Genomic DNA, 26,685 nt, shown 5'->3' with positions numbered 1-26,685 from the left:
AAGTATAGAAACATGGTTATGTTCAAGCTAAAGATTAACTTTAACAAGAGACACTAAAAACCAGTGAAAACTGAAGCTATAAACTGAGAATATACTGCAACATAGGAAACGGATTAGCATAGTATTCGTACTATATAAATAACTGCTTACAAATAAACTTTTTAAAAAATCAATGACTCAAAGGCTGTGACTGAATAGGAATAGAAATTTCACAGAAGAGGAAACACAAATGGCCAGTAAACATAAAAAGATGCTTCACCTCATTAGTTATCAGGAATATGCAAATTAAATACCCAATGAGAGAGAGTATTTCACAACCACCAGATTGTCAACAATTTTAAAAAATCAGATAATGTCAAGTGTTGCCAAGGAGGTAACACAATGGAAAGCTTATCTGCTGTTGGTCGGAGTATGAAGTGATACTTCAACTTGGAAAAATAGTTTGGCATTTGTTCATTCATTCAGTGTGTATTAATTAACTACTTAAAATACATTTGGTACTATTCTGGGACCACAGCATGAGAAAAACAGATAAAATTGTCATTTCAGGTTGAAAGGTACATCTTTTATGACCAAAATTCCACTTCCTGGAAAGTATATGGCCTACAGAACATAGCTATATAACCTGGAGAAATCTACATATGTGACTGTTCAAAACAATACTGTTTCTAAGTCAAATTAACAAAGAAAGATGATAACCAAAATGTGTATCGTCAGTGGAATGGGTAAATGAATTGGAGTATGGGATACAAAAGAATATAAAACAACACTGAAGATGAATAAACTACAGCTATATATAAAAATGAATCTGAAAAATTATGTTAGTAGAAAAACTAAATATATTTTATTATTTATTTGTTTATCTTTTTTAAGTAGGCTCTGTGCCCAATGTGAGGCTTGAACTCACAACCCTGAGATCAAGAGTCACATGCTCTACTGATTGAGCCAGCCCCAAACTAAACATATTATAAAGACATATTCATACTTAGTAGTAAACTATAAAGGAAAGCAAAAGCCTAACACACAATTCTGGAGAAGAATTACTTCTAGGCAATAAGAAAGAAGTAAGGGGCATCTAAGGTAGGGTTTTATTTTTGAGTTAGGTTATTAGGGAGTTTGATCTTTTCAAAATTACATTTATGTTTTATACACACTTTGAAAATATTTTATATTTTACAATAAAATACAATACATGTCCTTAACATACTTATTGGGCTAAGTTTTTTTGTTTGATTATCAATTTGGGTCAAAATAATAAAATAGTAAAATCAAGAACTCACATATGTTACTGCTTCTATATCATATAAAAAATAGTATATCCAATAGCATTATAATCTTGTCTCAGTGAAAAGTTAAAAAGCAATTTAAAAGCATCAGAAAACCAAGTAAAGGATATATGATAAATGATATATGATAACATGCTTATTAAGAGCAAAATCTACAGAATTACACAAAATCGTCTGAAGGTTCAGCTGAATTGGTACTCAAAAAATATATGTATATATGTAGATTCTTCCAGAGACGTAACTCCCATGGTAGAATCACTCTAAAATTTGTCCCACTAAGAAATAAACCTTAAAAATAGTTAACAAACATGTTAGGAATTGATTTGTAAGAGTTTATATAATGTAGAGCCGTTCATATAAATTGATTCAGCATAGTGTTTATAATATAAGAACTCACATTTAGTGAACACTATTCAAATATAATTTCAGTTCAAGACCAGCAGATGAGGCTAAGGTAATGCCTTTCTGAATAGAAATATTGAAATTGAGGTTCTTTCTAAAAGGTTAATGATTACTTTGACCCTTTAAACCAAATTCTAATAAATAACTTCTCTTTACACTGTAGCTAGGAAGTTAGGGAAGAAGGGAATGTATCTACCATCCTTGATGCACAGAACAGTGCCTGCACATTTAAATACTGTTTACAGAGGATTCTTAATTTTAGATTTCTGTAGTTTAAAACATTAATAATTTTGCTGTTAAAAAAAGCTTATTCAATGACCAACATGCATTTTTAAATGAATTCTAAATCTATGCCCCTACTGGTAAGTATATACTCGTCTATGATTTTATGGAATTTTCACAATGCATATAAACAAATGAGCATTGCCATGAATTAATATTACTACTGTATATCCATGGGAAACTATGCAACATTAATTAAATTCATAGAATGAATATTCAATTTCACCCATTAGATCAAGAACTACACATTTTCCAAAACTTCAGTTTAATAAGAAAAAAGGCTTCTCTGATTAAAGATAAAGTATACAACATTCAATCAAATAATCACATTTCTAAACACCTAAGTATTTAGAAATGTCAAGTGAAATTAGTCTAGAGGAATTGTCAATTTTCAGTGAAAAGGTTAGTCATAAATGAAACACTGCTTTTTTGGACATGATCTGTAGAGGCAATAACAAAAACAAGGTTTGACTACCTTAAAATTACCCACCATATATATAAATATTTCCATGTGTGTAAATGTGTGTGTGTTTATATATGTATACATATAAAAGTATATATGTTTTCCCTTTTCTTTTGAGATAATACGTACATAAAGTCATTTTAAAGATTTTCTCTGGATGCTATAAATTAAGGTGTTAGGTTTTTACACAATGTATTTTTGGTATGTAGTCATAATGTTCTCCAATTCTCTAGCTCTGTCAGTTTCACAATGCTCTAGAGTGTGAACTTGACAAGAAATGGTGCAAAACCAACAACCGGAAGCATAGAACTTTAACAAGAAGTTACCATGCACATTGTTTGAGAAAGACTAGAAAAATAAATATTTGACAGCAATGACTATGCTCCAATTTGATGAGATGTTTCAAACAAAGAATCCCAGATTCTTCCAAATGCATGAGTCCTTCTATATGTACAAATGTTTAAAAAATCGCAGTAGGATAATCCAGACAAATACCACACTACCTAACAACCTTAGAGGGAAAGATATGTAAGAATGAAATCTTACAGTCACAGCAGTTGCTTATTTCCCTAGAGTTAAGCTATAGTTCCCACTTTTGCATTCTTGTAGATAATGGTCATTTCGAACCCTCTCTCTGCAGCAGCCTTTTTAAATTTCCTTACCGCAAATCTGAAATAACAATTTAAAAAAGGAAGAGTGTGGAAGGTCACCTTTGGTATTGTGTGTTTCCCATCATTAAAATCTGTCTACTCATTGCCCTAATAAATTAGTTACCATTATTTGGCAGCCCAGAAATCTTTTAAACATTAAATGTGATTTTATATAAAAAAGGACTTAGCCCAGTGGCTGGCACAAGTAAGAACTCAATGAACTGTGATGGTGGAGATACAGGTTTCTCATTAACCGCTCCTATTCTACATTACTTCATGAGGGCAAAGTCCACTATTAGTAACGAAAGATCTGTTTTCTTAATAAGGGATTTATAACGATGAGGAGGAGGAAGAGGAAATAATATTAGTAATGATGCTGCCTTTGCGCTTTATAAACATCTCTCAAAGATGTCATTTCATGTAACAGGCATAGCATCTCTATAAGTTTTGTAGAGCAGATATCACTTTTCTTATCTTAAGGATGAGGAAATTAAACCACAGAGAGGTTGAATAAGTAGCCCAAAGGACACTGACTGCACATTAGGCCATTTAATGCAAAATGGAGACCAGAAGCCACATCACTTCAACCCAAGTACTCCCCTATGATTTAAATCAGCATGGCATTCCATCTTGAAATATTAATCCTTTGCAGCAAGTAGAGTTTCATGTGGGTGTTTCATGGAACACCTGGACTAACGTGATCAGTTCAAATAAATGAACAAGTACTCAACATTAAAAATAGATCCCAGTAGGGGCACCTGGGTGGCTCAGTGGGTTAAAGCCACTGCCTTCCGCTCGGGTCATGATCCTGGCATCCTGGGATCGAGCCCCGCATCGGGCTCTCTGCTCAGCGGGGAGCCTGCTCACCTCCCTTCTCTCTCTGCCTGCCTCTCTGCCTACCTGTGATCTGTCTGTCAAATAAATAAATTTAAAAAAAAAAAAAATAGATCCCAGCTACCTTGGTTTGAGTACAGCAAAAGGAAGACAGTTTATCAGATAACATTTCAGTTTCTGTGACTTTATTATTGTTATAAATTGAAAATATATTAAAATGGACTCTAACTTAAATTATTCTACTTAAAAATATTCTTCAGTTTAATTTTTCCAAAAAATAACACTGAAAACAATGTAAAATACAACTGAGTTATTTTCTGGTCCACAGAACTTTCAAGGGGAGTTGTGTTAGCTAAGCAATATTAGGATCCTACAGCATGAATTATCTTACAATGAAATACCTAGGAAAAGTTCTATGTAATTGGGAAAATAGTATCTTCAAAGTAAATGATTGCTACAGTTATAAATGAATACTTCTGGCCTTTTAAGGATTAACCATGAGAAAAACATTAATGTTCTCCACCCAAAAATATTTATACTCTTCTTAAGTAGACTATAATAATATAGTCTTTCTGCTTAGATACAATCTTTATTTTTAAAAACTTAGAATTATATATAAACAAGGTTGGATTGGGAATTATTTGATTAAAAATGTACCAATGAACACGTCCAAATAAAAACTCTTTTGAATAACCACCATGGAAAAACAACATGTCACACCTAAATTCTACATATTTAAGCCGTATGTAGCACATCAAAGCTACCATAAAGGGACTGAAAAGATTTATTTTGAACATTGAGGAAATCTTACCTGTGAGCAGATGCCTAGACTTAGCCTGGAGGCAGCAGGTTTTCATTGGGTGACTAATCACATCACTGGGGCATTTTTGTGAAGTCTCTAAAAAGGATATTTAGTAGTAAAATGCATGCATATTGAAGTTAACAAACCAGATAGGCACGTCAAGATATTTCTGAAGAGCCTCCCCCAATCACATTGAATGCCCTAAATCTTAAAACACAAGCAGTTAGTTCCTGTTCTCTGAGGACAACTGCCCTTTCGTCAGGTTTGACTCTGACAAAAATCAGTGAGAATTTTGCCTGAACAAAATGCACTAAACTCCTGCAGCATAGTCATCTCCATAATAATCTCTCTCTTGATTCCTCAAGTTCTTAGGGCAGCTAATTCTGGAGAAACTCAGAACACACTGCAAATTTCTGTGTGTGTTTTTTTTTCTTAAACTACAAATGCAATCCATCTTCAAAAATCTACACAAATGCTAAAAAAAGCCACTATGAAATGAAATCATATGAAAAATAACCCTAGAATTGTTCAGCTTAAGGTGTTCATAAAGAGTACTAAAAATGTCCAAATCTCTCACATAGGAGGTAAGGAATGTGAAGTCCAGAGACTTAATATGACTTACTCAAGTTCTCAAAGTCAGGGGGCACAGCCTCAGGATAAGAACCCAGAAAACCCAAATCATCTCATGTTCTTTCTACCACACCATGACCGCTTTCATATGGAAGGGAGTGTGAAAGAGCCACATTTGTGAAGTTGGGATCTCAAAATTTTTTTCTTTCTCATAGTGAAGCCTCTTTTTGGCCCCCAAGAAAGCAGCATTATTATATGTGTAAATATTTCTAAAAATAATTCTAGTTAGTTTAAATCTACTATTATCTGGTCTCAATATGTTGCACTTTCTTTCCAAAGGACTGATGTCATCAGAAATCCTTAATATTGGTTAGCAAACTGTGGTCTTTAATTGCTAAAGACAACATCTGTAAATTCGCAGTCGGGAGGACTCTGGGACCACAAAAAAAAAAAAAAAAAAAATCAGGGCTAGTTTAATGCATGAGTGATAGAAATCAGTGCGAAAAATACACTTCAAATAGTCTTGTCATTTTATGTATTTATAGGTTTAAAACCCATTTACGAATTCTTGATAAAATATTAAATCAGGAAACTACTAAAAATTATTAAAACAAGGGTAGCACAAATAGTTTTTAAATTTTTCTTAAATCTAAACCCCAAAGTAACACCTTCTAAAAAGATTCAAATATTTATACTTTAAGCTAGAGTATCTGGCAGAAAAAAGGTTAAATTCTAATAACATAGTGGAGCTAAAACACGACTTCAGGGGCACCTGGGTGGCTCAGTGGGTTAAGCCTCTGCCTTCTGCTTGAGTCATGATCCCAGAGTCTCGGGATCAAGCCCCCCTCAGGCTCTCTGCTTAGCAGGGAGCCTGCTTCCCCCTTCTCTCTCTGCCTGCCTCTCTGCCTACTCCTGATCTCTGTCAAATAAATAAATAAAAATTAAAAAAAAAAACATGACTTCAAATAAAATTTAGTTCATATTAAATATTTACCACTGGAGTAAAAACTGGATTAAAGAAAATTAATGAAAATATTTTTTGTACTCAGAAAAATGGGAAATTAAGTTTCTTTTTTGTTCAAGTTTCCTGAAAATCCCAGAAGGAAACATTTAATTTTCTAGGACACATTGATAGACAGAGGTAAGAAGGCTCCACAGCTAGAGCTGAATTAATCAAGCAAACATCATTGAGAATCAGCAGAACTTTCCTGGTGATTAAACTCAGTTTGAGACAGCTGGAGGTGGACCCAATCTTGCTGGAGATTCCATGAGAACAGAATGTTAAGGGCACAAAATGGTCTTCAGAAACAGACTATGTAAACCATTGTAAACCTGTCAGTATTTTCAAGTATACAGGGTAATATGTGAGTAAAAATCAAGAGGGTAAACCTCGCATTTTCAAATTAGAGATATCTTATTAACTAGTATAGCTTCTTACCTAACTTCATTCTTATTTTTCGAGTTGGATCATGTTTACATGAAATACTTGCCGTCTCCAATTTCCTAAAATTTCCAAGGGTCATGGAACTATTAACAATCAGAAATGCGAAAGACTGAATACCATAGTGGTCCAAGGCTGGAATTGCTTTAATTGTTAATTCTAAATTATTAAATCTAACTATATCTGGATTCCTGTTTGATCTATTTAATACCAATGTTGGGAAAATTCCAAGATTGTCCACACCCCTAATTAGAGTGACCATACATCACAGTAAAAAGCAACCCGACTTTATGCCTGGGTCCTGGCTTAATCATAAATAACTCTTAAAAGGGTCCCATTTTGATGATAAATGATATAACCATCACCTATAAAGAACTTTAAATAGCCTCTTCCCTTACTCTCCTAGTCCCTAAGAAGACTTTCTTCCATGTAACTTAATGCTAGAAAAGAAATTAATGCTGACTTCTTCTTAATAGAAATTTTTCAATTTCAATATACAAGCTTGACTTTTTAGGTGTTACCTCCTGTCCCTTCCCACTTTGTTACCAGTATGAATTTTGCTTCTTCCTATGGAAATTGTGCATTACTGTTCTGACATTCCCCACCCCCAGTCCTCCAACCCCCTAGCGCTTAGTTGGCTTAAAAGCACAGACTTACTTGAAAATATTAAATCTATAAGACAATGTTTTAAAACCACTAAGTAACTTAAAAATCAATTACTGCAGTACAGTTCATTTGTAAACTGGGTACAGCTTTTGTACTGATAAAAGAAGAATTGAGGACAAAACTTATGGTTAATAAATACCATTGAAAAAACACCTCAATGAATGAATAATAAGGAATGGACTTCATAGACAGGAGGTTTAGTGTGAAGAAACAGAAGAATTCTTATGCCACAAAGAGAAAGGGACAGAAGGGTGACAAGATAAAGGAGAAGAAGCATAAAATCAAAAGTGTAATTAAGTTTGAAAGAATCCCTGTCACCCACTGGCTTTGCACAATGACTAGCATGTCCTAAGGCACCAAAAGTTACAAACTTGGTCTACTGGGATGTTTTTATCTTTTTTACTGTAAAAATGTAACTCAGACTTTATCATGGAAGTCACTTGTTAAAATGGATTAGGTTTTTAGAAATAAACATTCAGTGGACTGAAATGCATTTATGTCTTCAAGTGAAATAAGCATACATTGGCTTTCAACCTGTAATGTTCAGGTCCGGCTAATATTGTTCCCCTTTTGTACAAAAGAGGAAGTCAAGGCTATAAATGCAGAAAAGTGTACCTCTGCTTTAATTTTTCACAATTGTCGTGTTTCTAAGTATCATGCTAGGTTCTGTAGCATATGCAACTTTGTTTCATCATCACTCCTATCCAATCAGGTACGTTTTACAGATGCAAAAACTGAGTTTAGAGACGTTAGACAACTTTCCCACAGAGCTGATAAAAGTCAGGGTCAGGATTTGAACCTCTGGCTGCCTGCTGCCAAATCCCAAACTCCTTGCCACTGTGCTCTGTAATCTCTCTCTGAAGAGCTCCTTCACAATCAACTTATTTGTGGTGCTTCTTCTTGAAGACTCTCCATTACCCGCCCAGTAGAGCACAACCCCCTTGAACCAGTCTCTAAGGTGGTTTTAGAACAAGCTGAAGAGCTTTTAAAAACCCACATGCCAGCAGTTTGGATTTAATTGATTGGGGTGGAGCGTAGGCATCAGCACTATTTAAAAGTTCCCCAGTGGATTGTAACATGTCGCTGCGGCCGGGAAGTCTCCCAGAGACTTGCATCCAGGGGTCCCCTGCAACTGGCTTGTCTGCTCTGCCAAAACACTGTTTCCTGCCAGTTCTTCCCAGCCATCCCACCCTCAGACATGCCACAGACCACCATTTAGCACTAAACTTTACACAAAGAAATAATGCCTATCAGAGGAAAAAAAGTCCTACTTTTTCAACTTCACATCTCCTTTTTGTACAAAGGTTCAGCCTTTGCAGTTTGAGTATCACAATTCCTGTGCTAATTCTTGGGCACTTCTTTGAAATTAAAACTGTGTAACCTGGAAAGCTTGTAAGATATCTTTCCCTGATCTATTCCTGCTGCCATTTTTATGAGGCAAAGAGAGATGGAAATTCATAGAATATTAGCATTAGGTCAACCATGATTATATCTAGTTAGCTTAGAGCACCGTGCCAATGAGGCTAATATTGTGACTTTCATGTCTAGTTGGCTCTGTTTGGATTCACAAACCCAAACCACCTTTAATCTGGGGTAGGCAATGCATAAATGTCAGCAATTATGCAGCTGATCATAATAGAGAAGGGTGTGTGTGTGTGTGTGTGTGTGTGTGTCTGTGAAAATCCAATGGTGTCATCTTCAAATGCAAGCAAGAGCATATTTTAAAAAAGCAGCAGTGTAGCCAACTTAGACTGATTAGAAGAGAGAAGGAAAATGTCTAGTTGATCAACAGTTAGCTGATCATAATGTTAACCAAGTCCTTCATGCCACGTTTCTGCAAGCTAACATTTAATATAATATAAAATCACTCCCACTTCAGCTCAGCTGGGATTTTGAGTTATTAAACAAAAAGAATGTGTTAAATTAACATTCACACTCAGCATTAAACCCCTAGAAGCAAAGGAATTCAAGATAAGACGTCCATTGTCAAATCATGACTTTGTATTACAGTCCCAAAGGTAAGATCACCCGGTGTTATGTATTTCTCAGAAAACTAAATGTATGAGATTAAAAAACAAACCCTCTGCACAAAAGGGTGAGCTCAGTGCATTACTGAATGCTGTCATGTTTGTGGATTTAAGGCATGCCTTCCTATTATTTTAATGTAATTTTGGTCTTTCTTCTTTTCCTTTTCATATATTAGTGTGACTTGCATTGAGGTACTTCGGAAGTTTTCATTTCACAAAGCTGAGGTCCCTCACGTCCCTGCTGTTTTACATGGACACTGAAGACTAACACATCTGAATGGATTTTATGGAAGAGACCCACAAGTGATATCGTTCAAGCATGAATACTTGAGTGTATTTCCTGAAAGTTCTGGAAGGAAAAACACACATCACGTAGGCTAAGGCTGGACACCAGGACTGGACACAGAGGGTCAATACAGCACCTGCTCAGGAATTGACCAAACATCAGCTTTTCACATTGGGACAGACATGTAGGAGGACAAAGGCCAATAGGCTGGATCATCATCCAATTACCTGGTAAAATGGCTTCTGCCTTCCTCATCTATTAACCGTGGCCGGAAACCATGCAGTCATCATCTGGCAACTTTACAAGCTTTTACTGTGACAACTTTTAATTATATCACATTCCTGTCATTTTCTCTCTGCCTCTTTCATCTTTCATTTTTTTTATATGAATATATCTGTTATTCTCAAAAGTAAACTTCTCCAAAGTAAAAGTATGTTAAAAAATTCAAGAGTACAAAAGGGTATAATACTTAAATAAAAGTCCACTTCAAACAGTATGAAAGGGAATATAGTCAAAAGTAATTCTACTTTGAACTCTGTCTCTAGACTCCCTATGAAATGGATTCATCCCTTCTTTTTCTCTTTCTTCTCCTTCCCTCCCCTTTCTTCTCGCTCCGCATATATTTGTATGTATATACCTAATGCACACACAAACATATCTGTAATGGAAACAACATATATTTTGTTCTGCATATTTCTTGTTTTACTTATACCTTACACATTATCCCTTATCAGTTGTTACTGCTACTGAAATTCATATGTTGAAATCCTAATGCCTAATGTGATGGCATCAGGAAGTGGGGCCTTAGGAAGATGATTATGTCACAAGGGTAGAGTCCTCATAAATGGGATTTATGTTCTTATAAAAGAGACCCCACAGAGATCCTGTGTCCCTTCTGCCATGTGAAGATACAACAAAAAGTCTACAACCTGGAAAAGAGCCCTCACCTGACCATGCTGCCCCCTGACCTTGGACTTCCAGCTTCTAAAACTATGAGAAAGACATTTCTGTTGTTTATAAGCTACCCCATCTGGAGTATTTTATCACAGCAGCCCAAACAGGCTAAGACAATATCACCTTGCATGGATGAACCATGATTATTACCATCACCCATTGCTGGGTATTTTTTTCTATATCTTCCTGCAACAAATAATGTTAGAATAAAATCCTGTATGGATTTGTACATAGACACCTGCAACAAAATTTGTTGCTCTATGTGCCTTTGTATACATATGCAAGCATACACACAGACTAAATCTGGGGTAGTGGAACTGCTGGGCCAAAAGATATGCATATTCTAAGTTTGGGTAGTTGTTGCCACATTGCCTTGTCAAATACACAAATGAATTTACACTCCGCCCAGCAATGAACAAGAGTACTTCCATGACATTACATTTGCTAACTCATTGCATTATCATAAGATTTGATCTTGCCCATCTGATAAGAAAGTCTCACTGTATTTTTAATTAGATGAATGTTTTTATGAGTGGCGATATCAAATAATTTATCGAGTTCTGGACAAGTAATCACAGATATTGTACTTAACGGTAGTCTCTCTTAGTCAATGTTTTAAATATATCATGTACTATGTATGTGTCTAGTGTTGTAGTGAGGTTCACATATTTAAAAGAATTAGGACATAGTTCCTAGCTCAAGCATTCTTGGAGAGAAAGATATTTAGGGATAAGTATAATAAGAGAATATGAATTGGATATAGAAATGGTTAACTTTGGGTAAAAAGCTTGTTCCTTAAATATACCTTACCAATTTGTTTTTACATTTTATAAACATATTCAAATGGGATAAGGAAAAAAAAACATATATGTTGGTCTACAAGAAGCATGATGACAAAGCTAAGAATTAAAGATTCTGATCCAATGAAAAATTATCTTAGGTGACCCATCTATACTTATAATTTATATTTATTGAAATAAGAATATGGAGAATAATTTATCAAACTATCTTACTTGATACTTATTCTAGGGACTTAGAGCTTTGTCTGAAAAAAATAAATCACAGCCTGTACTCTGTCCACTGTTTTTCAGATATTGTTAAGCTCTTTTGATTAACAGAATCCAAACACAAACTTTTGTCTTCTGCCCTTCCTCCTCTCCCAACTCACTGAACCATTAAACTTTTAATATATGGTGATTCTTATTAACCATTGGATTTGTTATACCATACTAAAGAAGCTTGCCCTTTAGTATGAGGTGTGTTAAGGATAGTTAATTATATTACACAGAAATCCCTTTAAGTATTCAGATCCCATAAAATGTGATAATAACGTTAACATCATTGACTGGTAAGGTTACTACTTGAGCTTTTAATTATCTTTCCAACCTTCTTTACAGGCTGCCTTCCAATCAACAGGAAAGCTTTAAAATTTTTATTCCTGGACTAAATTTGATTCACTGATCATATTCCCTTTCCACATTTTCCCTTAATTTCCAAACTTCATTACATTGTTTATGGCCAACTGGTAAGTCCTCCTCCAAAAGTAAACCTTTGAGCTGGGCTGCCCACAGACAGAGGCAGAAGAAGCTGATGTGTGGAAGGTGCTGAACAGGGGTTCAGAAAGTCTAGGTTTGACTTCCAGTTCTGTTATTTGGCAAGTCACTCCCCAGATGCTGATTTAATATTAGTGTAATGAGCAAATACTTAACTACTTTATTTACTTCCCAGGGTTATGGGAGGGATCAAGTGAAATTACGGACGGAAATGGGTGATGAGAATTAGCAATTAGTTTCCTCAATCTCCTTTCAAAATCTCCCTTCTGTATCTACGCCCAGCAGTCTACACGGCCTACACTTACCCAAAACTTCCCCCTGTGGGCCATGTTATTTGAGTCTCCCACACTCTAGCCCTGTATTTCCCACCAAAATTCACCTGCTTTAGGTTTTATCTCTCAGGCTCTAATTTTTACTAGAAGACAGATATAACAGAAGAAAGAATAATTTGTAAGTAATAATGGGTTACATTTATTGAATACTTAACCTCATGCCAAACCATAAAGCTATCATTGACAATCTTACAGCTTTTACTATAACTTCTGATTATAACATATTCTTGCCATTTTCCCTCAGTTTGCCACACCAAGAACTTTATATATATATATTATTCTCACTTAATCTTTACAGCAAATGCATGCATGGAAGCTATTCTTCTTCTTCTACAGCTGAGGAGACTGAGACTTGGAAAGTGAAGTAATCTGCACAGTCATACAGCCAAGCTGTGGTGGAGCCAAGGCTTTGAACTTTTGAATGCTTGAAACTTCCCCATAATCACTGTGCTCTGCTGCTTCTCCCAGATGCAGAACTAATGTAATGAATAAATTCTCACTGATATATTACCTTATTTATTTAACACGCTCCTGCAATTATAGAGTCTGAAGTTGAAAGATCTACTTTTTTTTTTTTAAGAGTTATTTATTTTAGAGAGAAAAAGAAAGAGTGCACACACAAGTAGGGGGAGGGGTAGAAGGAGAGAGAGAAACCGGAAGCAGACTCCGCAGTGAGCAGGAAGCCTGACACAGGACCCTGAGATCATGACCTGAGCCCAAACCAAGTCAGCTGCTGAATTGACTGTGCCACTCAGGTGCCCCTGGAAAATCATCTACTTTAACCATCCATCCAATCCTTATTCTCCTCTTTCACACACCTAAGTCACATTCTGCCTTTTGCTTCAATCAGGGACATACACTTTGTCCCAAAAAAGAATCTCTTCATATTCAGACAACTCTTTTAGGAAGTTCTTTATATCACATAAAAATCTTTCTTCCTGAAAAGCCCATCCACTGATCTTAATATTACCTGAAAACTTTATTGAAAAGGAGGTAGATGGGGGGAAATGGATGAAATAGATAGAGGTGATTAAAAGTATACCTATTGTGATGAGCATTGAGTCATGTATAGAATTACTGAATCAGGGGCATCTGGATGGCTCAGTGGGTTGGGCCTCTGCCTTCGGCTCAGGTCATGATCTCAGGGTCCTGGGATCGAGTCCCGCATCGGGCTTTCTGCTCGGCAGGGAGCCTGCTTCCTCCTCTCTCTCTCTCTGCCTGCCTCTCTGCCTACTTGTGGTCTCTCTCTGTCAAATAAATAAATAAAATCTTTAAAAAAAAAAAAGAATTACTGAATCATTACATTGTATACCTGAAACTAATATAATACTGTAAGTTAATTATACTTCAATAAAAAATATTAGGAAACAAACAAACAAACAAAAAAAGAAAAAAAATTCAAATAAAAAGGAAGGGGGGAGAAAAGAAAGGAAACACTATAAACGTTATAATAAATCCTCTAATGATCTCTTCAAACGTTATAATAAATCCTCTAATGATCTCTTCTTGGCAAAGTACTGAGCGTACCTTGGCCATGGTAGTTACCCTCAAATGAAGGCACTTAAAGCTCTCTGCATCTCTCCCAAACCTCAGGCATACTCTGACCAACTGAGGAAACTTCACTGTTATAGGTATTCAATTTCTTCTTTTTTTTTCTTTTTTTTTTTAAAGATTTTATTTATTTGCCAGAGAGAAAGAGAGAGTACACAGAAGCAGGCAGAGAGGCAGGCAGCGGCAGTGAGAGAAGCAGGCTCCCTGCCGAGCAAGGAGCCCGATGCGGGACTTGATCCCAGGACCCTGGGACCATGACCCGAGCCGAAGGCAGCGGCTTAACCAACTGAGCCACCCAGGCGTCCCGGTATTCAATTTCTTCTAATCCTACCTAAGATACTACATGAAGATCGTAAGGGGTAATCATGTTATGCTTTTGATTCATACATGAGTTTATGGTTTAATACTCCTACAACTTTTCTCTCTCCCTACTTCATTTACTGTAGTTGAAACTGACCATGTTGGAGTTGGTCCATCTTTTGAAAGAGTGCTTCTAATTGGGACTGCCATTGGAATCGCCTTGGGAGTTTTAAAAATATTGCTTCCCGTGTACCGCTCCTAGAGATTCTGGTTTATTTGTATGGGATGCGGCCTAGGTTTTGAGATTTATATTAGTTGTATTTCCCTATGTATTTATTATCTCACCTTCATGTCATCTACAAATGCAATAGCCAAGTCATCAATGTTCTCCCCAAGTCACTGCAGAGTCCTAGACCCTCACTTTAAGTGAATAATTGGCCAGATACTCTTGGGTGTAGGGATTCAACCAATTACAAATCCACCAAATTACATTATCATTCAGTCCACAGTTTTCTATTCTACTCACAAAATAATACCAACAAAGATTTGGTTCAATGTCTTACAGAAGGCTAGTCTAGGGCAGTGTTTAAAAGCATGGATTCTGGAGTCTCCTCTCATAAAGTAGGTATAACAGCACTTACTGATAAGGGTGTTACAAGGACTAAATGAGATGAAGACTCTGGCATATAGTTGGTTTGCAAGTGTCAATTACCACTGCTGTTGTTTTGCAGCCCTTTTATGCACTATTTACTGCAATCAGTTGATTAAAGAAGGACATTGATAAAACTTGCTGATAGAGGTCCAATGTTGGTTAAATCAGTTGTAGCTAACGCAAGCAATAAGTGTTAGAGATCATTTCTAAGCCATCCCTATTTTCTCTCTACCCCAGTTAAGCATGATTCACAACCCATTAAAGGATTTCTAACTATTGTGTATACAAAGTGACATCCACGGCTTGCTTCCCCTAATTTGCATAAAAGTTGTTATACACCTAAATTGCACAATATTTGAAAACTTCAGTTAAGCAAGAATTAACTAATTTGTCATAAATATTGTATTACCCATTGTGCAAAAATAAAAGTACATAAAATGTAGACAAATGCCAGAAAAAAATCCCTGTGGATTCATTTCTGAATCTGCTTACTCCTGAATATTTTGAAATTTCTTCAAAATTCAAGCTCCTCTTTCTTGTTCTCCAAGAAAAAACACTTGAGTAAAGAAATACCACCTCGGGTGTCTGGATGACTGAGTCAGTTAAACGTCTTCCTTCGGCTCGGGTCATGATCCCCGGGTCCTGGGAGTGAGCCCTGCATCTGGCTCCCTGTTCAGTGAGAAGTCTGTTTCTCCTTCTCCCTCTGCCCCTCCACCCTGCTGATGCACATGCTCGCACATGCTCTCTCTCTCTCTCTCTTTCAAATAAGTAAATAAAATCTTTAAAAAAAAAAAATACCACCTTAACTTGCTGGAAGAAACAGAGGGCTTCTAGATGTAAAGTCATTACCTCCATCATCTTCTAAAAAACCAGCACTACCAAAGAGTGATCAGAGCGGGGGAAATAGAAGTAGAATGATCATAGATCACCAAATGAAATTCACACACCAATTTGAAATGTCAGCAAAAAGATGTTCGGTTAAATAGCCTGATGGTACTGCAGACTCCCTGGATGGAACGAGAAGACGAAAATTCCTCGCTCTGACAGAATAGGCATTCCCTGTGGGAGGCACCTGTTTATTATTCAATTGCCATTTGTCAAGAAAATATAGCTTTCAGCAATCTTATCTTTTAGGAAATTAAAAGAAATAGAATTCCTCAAATTACTAGCAAATTTAACTTACTAGTTCCCTTTTCTAAGAATTTGAGGACAAGTTAGGAAAAATGTTTTTTGAGGATACTTAGTTATTAAAATTCATATTATGGATTCACACTGGTATTTTGCCATAACAAACAGACCACACGGCCAGACAGGATTGGCATAAGTAGGGGGGCACTGGAACTGACACGGGGACTAACGTACTGATCATTAAAGTAAACAAGAGTTAGGAAGTTTTCCCAAAGAACGTAGGTAAATACCAGAAAAAAACACTAATACAATCCAGAACAATTAGAAGAACTAATGCATAATACGGTAACATTTATGACTAGGTGAAAGTAGAAAATAGATTGATAAGAGAAGGCAAAAAATATCTTCTGAGATCCAAAATAATCAGATTGAAATAGTGGTATACTGTTAAAAGACAGAAAAAAATTGAAAGTAAATTAGAGTTTGTCCTATGGAACAATAGAACCTGAGAAATGAATTAGATAATTGTGGGTGTGGAAGGTACCATTTAACTGAAAGAAGATATGGTTTTTTTAACAGTTCTTTATTGGGCAGTTAAGAGTTAATCCATCTCCAAAACTTGAGTTAATTGCTCCCACATTCAACTGATCAATTTGGACTCAGAATTGGTTTTCTGGTTTGACACGTCACATGATGGATAGAGAACCGAGGTGCTGTTTTAGACTGGGTACAAAAAGGTTAACTTAAAGAAGTTACCCCAAACATCTCCTCTGCATTATTTACTAATCAAGTGCAAGGTAGCCTAACACAAAATTCTGTTAAAGTATAACTAGTTTACTTCTATTTTTTTTCATCGTGAGAATCAAATTATGAACTGATGTCTAGCCACTCTCCATGGGGATATTTATTTAAAAAAAAAAAAAGAATAGGGAGTGCAGGGAGATACTAGAAAGTGAAAAGTGAGAAGAAAGGTAATGCAAAGTCTGAGTGAGCAAAGAGGATTTTAAAATATAGCCTTAGATGAGATAAAGGAAAATGAATCTTTATTCCTCTATTTTTCTGTGGGGAGGTTGCCCAGATGTTTAAAAGTAACATTCAGAACCAGGATGGAACGGTCTGCTCTGTTCCAGTGAGGTTAAAATTGGAGTAACTCTGGGCTGGGAACAAGATTTTTCTTTTTCTTTCTTTCTTTTTTTTTTGACAAATAGCTTAACATGTGTACATGGGTATTACATTAATATATTAAAAAGTAGTTCTTCAATAAAAACCTGTCTATAAATATTTTGATACTGTATGAGGCACCTAGTAGGTACACAATAAACCTTTATTCTCTTTTACTCAGCTGTGGCACATTGAATAATGTGAGAGACCTCTCATTAGGCATCTTAACTACAATAAAATAGTTAATTTGTAAGAATCTCAAACTTGTTAAAGGAAGACAATCCTGAAAATGTTCTAGTTGGTAAAGGATAACAATTGAACATTAATTGTACAATTCTCATTATTCTCTAAAATGTTACCGACAATTGTTACTTAATATGCTGCCTTTACTGTTTTATCTCAGTAATTATAGAAGGCTTTCATATCCTTGCTCATGATTTCTGCTCTACAATCCTATTTTTTACACCATTTTAAGTTTCTCAAATGGAAACTTTGTTTTCTTTTGAGTTTCTAGCCATAAGCTCCAAAAGTAGGAACTGCTTTTACAGGAATGTGAAGCCTCCATTTTGGCTTTGACAGACCCAATTTTCTAGGTAATAAAGATTCTCCTTCTTATTTAGAAACTAGATAAGGTTCCCATGTTCAATACAGGAGACCCTGTCAAATTTGAGTTTCAGCTAAACAATGAATAATGTTTAGTACAAGTATGTCCCAAATACTGCCTGGGACATACTTATACTAAAAAGTATTCATCACCACAGCAACAAACGTCAAAACAAACTACCAACTATATAATTAGTCCAAACTAACAATTGTATGTGTACAATAGGATAGCTCACCAAACATGGACAGTACTTTGATTTTGCCATAATGTTTCTGAATTAAAGTAGGTTTACTACTTACTTAACCATCTGCTATATTTCATAACTAATCATTTTTAAAATCTGCTGAAGGAAATTCAAAGTTACTAGCTCCTGATACAAACGCAAAAAGATGCAGGTAAATTTCACAGATACATAAGAATCTCACATCCCCATGATAACTTTCTAAATCCTACTTCTTGTGAAAGAGAAATTGCTGTTAACAATTTTAGGAAGATATGCTAAATTATCCTTTGCTTCAACTAGTGAATTTCTACGATCTATGTAATATGACAAGCTTTACTGTTCTAGAAGAATTCTGACATTCTAAAACTTCTTTCAAGGTTTCATTTACTAAACATGTTAGATCATCAGAAATCCAAAGAGAAAATCTCAATCCCTTCTAATCTTCTAATTCTCAACCCACAAACCCAATTTGTTTCATAGGCTTCGGGAAGTGAGAAACATGAGATATTTATTTGTAAGTCAAAACCTAAAAGAAAATCCCTCTGACAATCTGAGGATGACTTGTGACATGACATCCCCAAAAGAGCGGAAGAAAAATAAGTTGTTTAAAATTATGCCTCACTAAAAATCAGAAAACCTTCTAATTATAATGGCACATATCATATGTCTGCATTTCAATAAATATCATTTTATCTTGGATGCTTAGTCATGTGAGATCACTTAACGTAGGCAAAAATCCATGGATTAAAAAGAAAAAAATCATGAAATTCAAGATTTCAGAAGTATTTTCATTTCCATTGTCAAGGCCATTTGGAAAAAAAAAAAAGTACAATAGCACCATTCTAATGTGTACCCTAATCCATCTGTCAATATCCATTACCACCATACAAAGAAAAAACACAAGAATAAATACTTCATTAAATGTCCTGGTAGTTAGTTTTGACCACCTCTATTTCAAAATGCATTATGACTAGCAAAACTTTCAAGAAAGGTTTTTTTCTGATGGAAAGAAAAGGCTAAGAAAATTATTCCTACAATATTTACAAGTGCATTTCATCTATTATCACTCTGTGGAAACAAAAGTTGTCTTTAATATTTATATAATTTTAGCATTTGAGAGCTTTTTTCAAGATGAGGCAGTTATATGAAAGAAGACATTTTCAACATTTTTAATATATCTTCAGACTGTTTAGTTTTATTCCACAGTACATGCATGTATAATAAAGCACAGGTACTTTATATCAACTCTAAAATATATAAAAGCCTGGTCCTCTCTCCAGCATTGCTGTAGGATGTATTACCAAACAAGCAGATTAAGTCCAATGATGACCTGCACAATATGGTCAGCACTAATAGAGCGGTTTTCTCCAAATGCATTACAAAAAGATGAAAAAATACTTTACACTTCAGAACATAGCTATTTTGATGTCACGCATCAAGGAAAGTCCAAAGTGACAAATGTTAGTAACTTTAAATCTGTAGGTTTTGTATTAAAAACATAAAGGAACTTTGGACAAATGACAATGCATTCAGAAAAAAGAGACAAGGTCGAAGGGAAGAGTCTCTTCTTGAGGGTCTAATTAGGTGCCCCCCTCCCTCTGCTTTTTAAAAATTTATCTCACACAGACACCTTAGCAGAAGCTATCAGCTTTGACAGAACACCGAAATCCTGGCAGTGAACCATAAATTGACCATTACCATAAAAAGAGCTGCTAAATGAGAAACCATGTGCTCAGTATAAAACTAATTTCATGCTTTCAAAAGCACACAGTGGCTTCTAGCAAGATAGTGGCCCTGGGACTTGCTGAGACAGATTGGCGAACACAAATGGTTTGCTCCTGATGCGTCTGCTTAGCCAAGCTTCACATGTACTGGCAGTAAACGGGGTTCTCGAATCTTCTGTCAAACGAATACACACTTATCTATAACTTCAGAGTTGAAAGCTATAAAACAGCTGCCTCAAATAAATTTAGCAGGAAAAATGCATACACATATATAAATACATACCCTGTGTGCCATGTTAGCTTCCAGTTAAATAAAAATAGATTTCTCTGCAGACCTAACATGCTAAACCAACACTTAATAAGCATACTGCTTTGCGAATACATCATAACTCCCGGTCCTTTCTTCTTTAGAAACAGCTTCTCATCGTGTAGGAATTGGGAGTTCGAAAAGCCTAAGCAACAGGACTCCCATCTACTCCGGGGCTAACTCCGAGCTTGCCCTTATCTCGTTGGCTTGCAAATACTCTATACTTATAATATCGCATCTGACCTTTCCAGGCATGGCGATCTACTAATTGAACTTTCCGGGTCAGCGTCGGTACTTTATTTACATTTAAGTAATAAAATCTGCTACATTTAAAACGTCACGTCTAATTAAAACATGCTTTATGAAGAAATGCTACTAATTTTCTCCTTCTTTCATTCAATATACTGCCTCCGAAAATCAATTACTATAGGTTGCCCAGTGCCTGACAGGTCGTAACTTCGAATTATTAATGTCAAGCTTAACAAGGTGTCAAGTCCAGGATGTAATCCTTTTCACTTACTTTCTTAGTTATATCAGAACCATCACTTGTTTCCTCCTATTTTTCATGTCAAAGATTCTACAAAGTACATTTAGTTCACAGTCTTTTACATGTATATACGTACCTGAAGCACATCATAGTACTGCTAATTACCTACTTTCAGTAATGACAGCAAATTTCATAATATCACTGACTTGTTCTGAATGTTTAAAATGCAAAGGAAGTCACCTACTGTTAAGATGTCCTCAGCAAACAGCTAGCACAGAAAGAAAAGAATGCTATCACACCGTGCATTTAAGGAGTGACTTCCCAATAAAATTAAAGAATCGTCTATTTTGCTCCACGGTGCTGCCCCTTCCAATCTGTCAGCGTGATACGATAAACACAATTGATAACTCCACAGGATTCAACCCAGCACACAAATCTGTTACTGACACACCAGAGCCCCCATCCAAGTTTTAGAATAAAAATGCTCACCTCTGCTAGGAAGTCCACTCCACATCCTGGCTGGGTTTTCACCAGCTCTGAGAGCAACCAAGTTGAATAAACAAAACTTCCAGTATGTGACCAGTGTGATGCACGGCGCTCCCAAGACTTGGCTCCAGCCCTGATTATCTGTGTGACGGTACCGCGCTATATCGGTGCAGCTCCAAACCTTCCCAGATGCTGGCTTATTGCACTGCTCATTGAAAATCCTTTACACGCTGGCAACATTTTAGGAAAGGACAAGCACACTCTGAGTCATTTGTAAAGAAAGCAGAGCAATTTCAATGCTATATCTCCATGCGTGCTGAAACCAGAATCACTGTCAACCTACAAGTCTGAGGTGGATTTATGCCGAGAAACAGGCAACCTAAGCCTTCATTATCAATGCATGAAATCAGCCACTGTGATCAAATTCAAGCAAACCACAAAAAGGATATGATTATGAAAGGCTCCACAGATTTAGCACCAAACCTTGTGGAAGGAAGAATCATCTACTGAAATTGTGTAAATGTTAAAAATAGCTCGGGCTTTTCAACAATGAGCAGGATGCAGAGAAGAAATCAGGAGTATATATTATAGGGACTGATCGTAAAAGCTGCAAAATTCAAAATAGCTGTAGGTTCCTGAGACTTTTCTATAGACAAATAAAATCACTAGAGGCTCTCACAATTATAACAAAAAAAAATTTCCATGTGTTTGATGTAGGTATCCAGTAAAGAACAAATTAAATATACTTTAACCCCTAATTGCTGGTCTCTAAATTAAAATATTAATAAGAGTAAAAGCATGCAGGAATATGCTAACAGCAGGGCAAAAGCCCATCCAATTTACTCTAAGACAAATTCTTAAACAATAAAGATTTAAATGTGCTCTGTGTAACAAGAAAATCAACATACAAAGTAAAGAATATTTTTAACCCCACAGTTCTTGATCACTTATTATTTTTTTAAAGCTCTAAAGCTCATGAAAATCACTACCCTCTCCACCCCCAACTTTATGCCCTCACCTTTCCTTTCCCCATCTTTTCTCTCTTGACACTAAAATATAAGATGCAAGACATAGCTGACAACTCTTAAAAAGGTACAAGGTAGACTATCCTAGAAAGTAGCAGCAATGATTTGAGATCATAAAATATAGAGCTTTGACACATGCAAAGTGCAAAGCAAAAAGGACATGAAACATTTATCAAAAATCACAAAAGTAACTGGAAGAAATCCCTAGTCAGTAGCATTGACAAAGAACACAGTTAAGGTTTTAGTCAGATTTTTAAAGATGGGTTTTATGTTATCAGTGAGACTCTATATAGACAGGGCAAAGCAGGATCCAAGAAAGGCAACCTCGATTTGAGGATCTTATACCACTACCTCTTAGGTGCCACATTTAATAGTATCTACTAAATCCAAAACATCTGTGTACAAACAAGCACTGTGCCTAACATATATTTACATAGCACAGCATTTTGGAACAACTTTAAACATGGCACCCACAGAGGTATCCACATTATATCTCTGTGTGTATATCTGACTCCTTATAGGCCACTGGTTAGAACCCCTTCCTTGGTGACAAGCATAGACATACATGGAGCGTCACACACACAAGTAGGTTTGCCCACGTCCCAGGAAAATGCCCTTATCCTGTTGCAGTTACTTCTACTACCTGACTTCCATTCATTGTGTGCCTCATGATTCACTGATTCAGCAACTACTCAGTGTTTTCTCTCTGTCTCTGGCTCTGTGTGTGTGCTCTTTGAATCTTAGAAGATAGTTCATCAGAGACTGTGTGCCCAAAACTCCTTTTATTATTACCATACATGCAACTCCTTAGTAATGAGATAAAAGTTTAAAGTGAAACCATAATATTTGATTATCGGTCCTTAATCCCTAATCTAAAACCTTAATGCCAGATGCATTTCAGAATTCAAATGTTTTCAGATTTTAGAAAGATAATACTCTGCATAGACCATGAATTATGTAATGCCTCCAGTGGGGTCTGGGGCAACACTCTATAGTCAGACACGTTAACATTTCTGCAGCAAAACATGTGCATATTCATACTAGATGGGATAAATAAAGACTATAATTAACCTCATATCAGTTCAGGTCAGGTTTTGCCATCAATATGAATTAAAAAACCTTCTGATTTTCAGGGCTTCTTGGGTTGCGAGAATTGCAGGTGAGGAGACCTGTAGAAATGTTTACCTAAACTGTTATAGGGATTGGATTGGAAAATGGCTCTAAACATGTGTTCTCTTGCTTGAACAAGAGATTTGGAGATTAACGTTGCTTTAGCAGAAAGTTGACAAATATGAGAGAAGGTGCTGTTAAGGCTGAGACACACAGCAGAGGAGAGATGGAGATGTAATGCAGGATGAAGAAACTAGGGCACAAGAGCAGAAAGTAAGAAGAAGCCACTCAGAATTACTGTGTCGAGAAAAACAAAACAAAACAAAATATAACGATAATGATGTCAAACGCTCACCGATGAACTACTTTATACCCAGTAATGTGAAAGGCACTTGACAAAAACATTTTTTTAGCAATGCACTTTATAATTTTCAAAAGAAAATTTTAAAAGGAAGAATGTACTTTCATAATGAGGCATGGGACATTGGGGTATCTCACTCTCTTTTCATCGTACCCTAAAACAAAACATCCATAATGTATAACATCATGTGTGAGAAATGTCACTAACAAAAATAAGCTTTATGAAGTAAAGGTCCCTGTTTTATTGGTACATGTCCTGTACTATTTGGTATAAGAGTTCTTCAAAATCACTTGTAGAAAAAAAAATGTAGTAATATTTTTTTACCGTCAATACTCAATTTAACTTTAAAACCCATTTTTAAAAAGAATATTTCTCCCCCAAAATATGAATATCATGCTGTGTTAACTTGGAGTGGTCCTGTGAGTATAAGTCCCAAATTTTTTTTTTTTAAAGTAGATACATTAAAGATTTTTAAGATAGCATTGACCCTGGACTTAAGACTTTGGGCCTATAGAACATTCATCATCTTCAGTGGTGGTCAAAGGGTACCAAGTTGCACTTATGTAGGACGACTAGGTCTAGAGAGTTAAGGTACAGCATGATGACTATCAATACTATACTGAATACTGGAATTTTGCTAAGAGAGATTTCAGTCGTTCTCATCACACACACACAAAATAGTGATCATATGAGGAGATGGGTATATTAATTAGCTTGACGACAGCAATCATTTCATTATATATATGTATACTGAGTCATGTTGTATACATTAAATACATACAATTCTTATTTAAAAAATTAAAAGACTCTACATACTCCACCTAAAAAGAAGAGCATTTCTTGAGTGACTTTTGGGGCCCAGACGTGCAGTGAAGAAGCGTTCCAGAGGCATTTAGGAGAATACTGGTCATCCTATTCGCTCACTGTACAAAGTGTAACAGAATATGTGGCTCCAATTTTAAAATCTAGAATATGGTCACAAAGTCATTTTCCATGTGAAGAAAGAAACTGCATTTATTCATTTCTGACAGTAGAACATAATTTAGTGAATTCTTTCTTTAGTAACTGAAATAGTGCCCCGGAGGTTTGCTGGGGTTATTGCCGCTTCTAAAAGCAACTGACTATCTGAGTATGTAACTCCCCAGCATCAAAATCAATATCTCTTTATACCTTTTACATCATCTCCACATAAGAACAAGTAAACTTCCAGCCTCTATAGACCAAGAGTCTCTGGACTGCAAGGCTGCCTCACTAGAGGGCAGGCTCTTGAAATGGGTCCACATAAAGTGAATTCCATCACACTCAGGCCAAAAGAAAAGAAAGAGAGAGAGAGAGAGAGAAAGGAAGGGAGGGAGGATGGATGGATGGATGGAAGGAAGATGTAGTAATCAGCCCACCCAGATCCTCCAAAGACTTCATGTAATCAAGAGAAAAGCAAACATGTTTCATAGCTGGCCAAAGAACCAGCACCAGAAAAACCATAAGCGCAAGGATGAACACCAACCGCACTGTCAGCTGTAACCTTTCACAGGGGTGTCTAATTTGGAACAACAGCCAACAATGGCCAACAATGGCTATGATGCTGTAAAGGCGATGAAAGTGGAACATCTTTGTGAAGAAAGCTGGTCAGTCAGGATGACAACACATTTAACTCACCAAGAGAATCTGAACTTACTAATTTAATTTTAAATTCCTACTGAGCCAGCTACCAAAAGCCTCTCTCCACAGATTAGTTTTAAAACAGGTAACATACATACATACACAAAGCCACGTAACAGGTTTAAGTTAACCTTTGATAATTCTGATCACTCCGCCACCCAAACACTTTCTGTCAATTGTCTAAGATTCAGTTCCACACTGAAAAGTGTCAGCATTCGGTTCTTAAAATCTCAAAGCCAAGACTTGCATAAAATAACATTTGTCTGTTACTAAATAATACGTAAAAGTCCACGAAAGCATTCTTAAAGCAAGACTATCTGTCCTCACTAAAAAAGGGGCCAGAAACTCCTTGTAATTCTTTACTTTAAAAAGTTTCTTTAAAACTCCTTTATATATCAATTCCTTCGAGTTTTGTACTTACAAAATGAACACCTTTTTTACGGTTTTTAACCACATGTACAGAATGGAGTTGTTCTATAGTGACTTTTTTCAGGTCTATCTTAAAATGTTCTAGAATTCTGACACCATCCAAAATGGCTGGGGGTCTGTCTCAAAGCATTTGGGGGATTGGAGTTATAATTTGAGCCTTCATTCTCTTTCCAAATTGCCCCGCTTTCATTCATAAGGAACTTCAATAAGCCATACAATACAAATACCAATTGAATTTACCTGGGGATTACCAATGTGGGGTACTAACACTATAATTATTTGGAAGAATAGACTCAGGATTTTGTAAAATACTTAGAAACTTATAATGATCAATTTTGGCCAAGACAAAGAGCCAGAAAAGTATGTTAATATTTTCTCTACTGTATCATCACTGGGTCTAACTTATTCTAAGTAAGAGAATTCTTGGGCCCTATCAATAGGGATTTATACTAAGGAAAGCAAATGTCTCCTTAAATCCAAGATAATATATATTAAACCAAGATCCTTTTCCCTTCCAAGTCTGGTTTTCCTATAGAAAATTATGGGAAGTTATATGGACTCTATCTACTAAGTGGGCTGTATAATAATTATTCCATGAAAAGATTTCTATGGACTTATAATTAAGATGTCTAGGAAAATAGTGCATTATAAATACTTGAATCCACCTACTTACATAGTGAAAGGCTTTTCTTACCTAGTGCACTTACTAACAGGAACTCACTGATACTTTGTCAATGATTTGTTATACTTTCATCATAGTACCGATATTTTGCAAAGTATTTTAGTTAAGTGATAAATGACTGTGTTAAGTGATAACTGAGTTAAGTGATAACCTGATTCATCAAAAATGAGGAAAAAGCACGTGTTTGAAACCATATGTTTCTACTACAAAAGTAAAAGACATCATATTGGTGAATTCTAGCCCTATCT

At 35.9% G+C, this 26,685-nt stretch overlaps 1 protein-coding gene across 1 annotated transcript in view; it reads right to left on the bottom strand.

Annotated features, from left to right (window-relative positions):
* Positions 1–26,685, bottom strand: part of ZNF385B (zinc finger protein 385B) — a gene marked incomplete at its 5' end in the record, with an annotated part of 302,804 nt that overhangs the window by 260,301 nt on the left and 15,818 nt on the right. The window contains one exon of the mRNA XM_080798477.1: positions 21,175–21,312. Coding sequence (XP_080654603.1) covers positions 21,175–21,312 — 138 coding nt within the window. The remainder of the gene's footprint in view (positions 1–21,174; positions 21,313–26,685) is intronic.

This window comes from Martes martes, assembly GCF_963455335.1.
Source record: "Martes martes genome assembly, chromosome: 3".
NCBI lineage: Eukaryota > Metazoa > Chordata > Mammalia > Carnivora > Mustelidae > Martes > Martes martes.
This window is presented reverse-complemented; position numbering and strand designations above follow the sequence as displayed.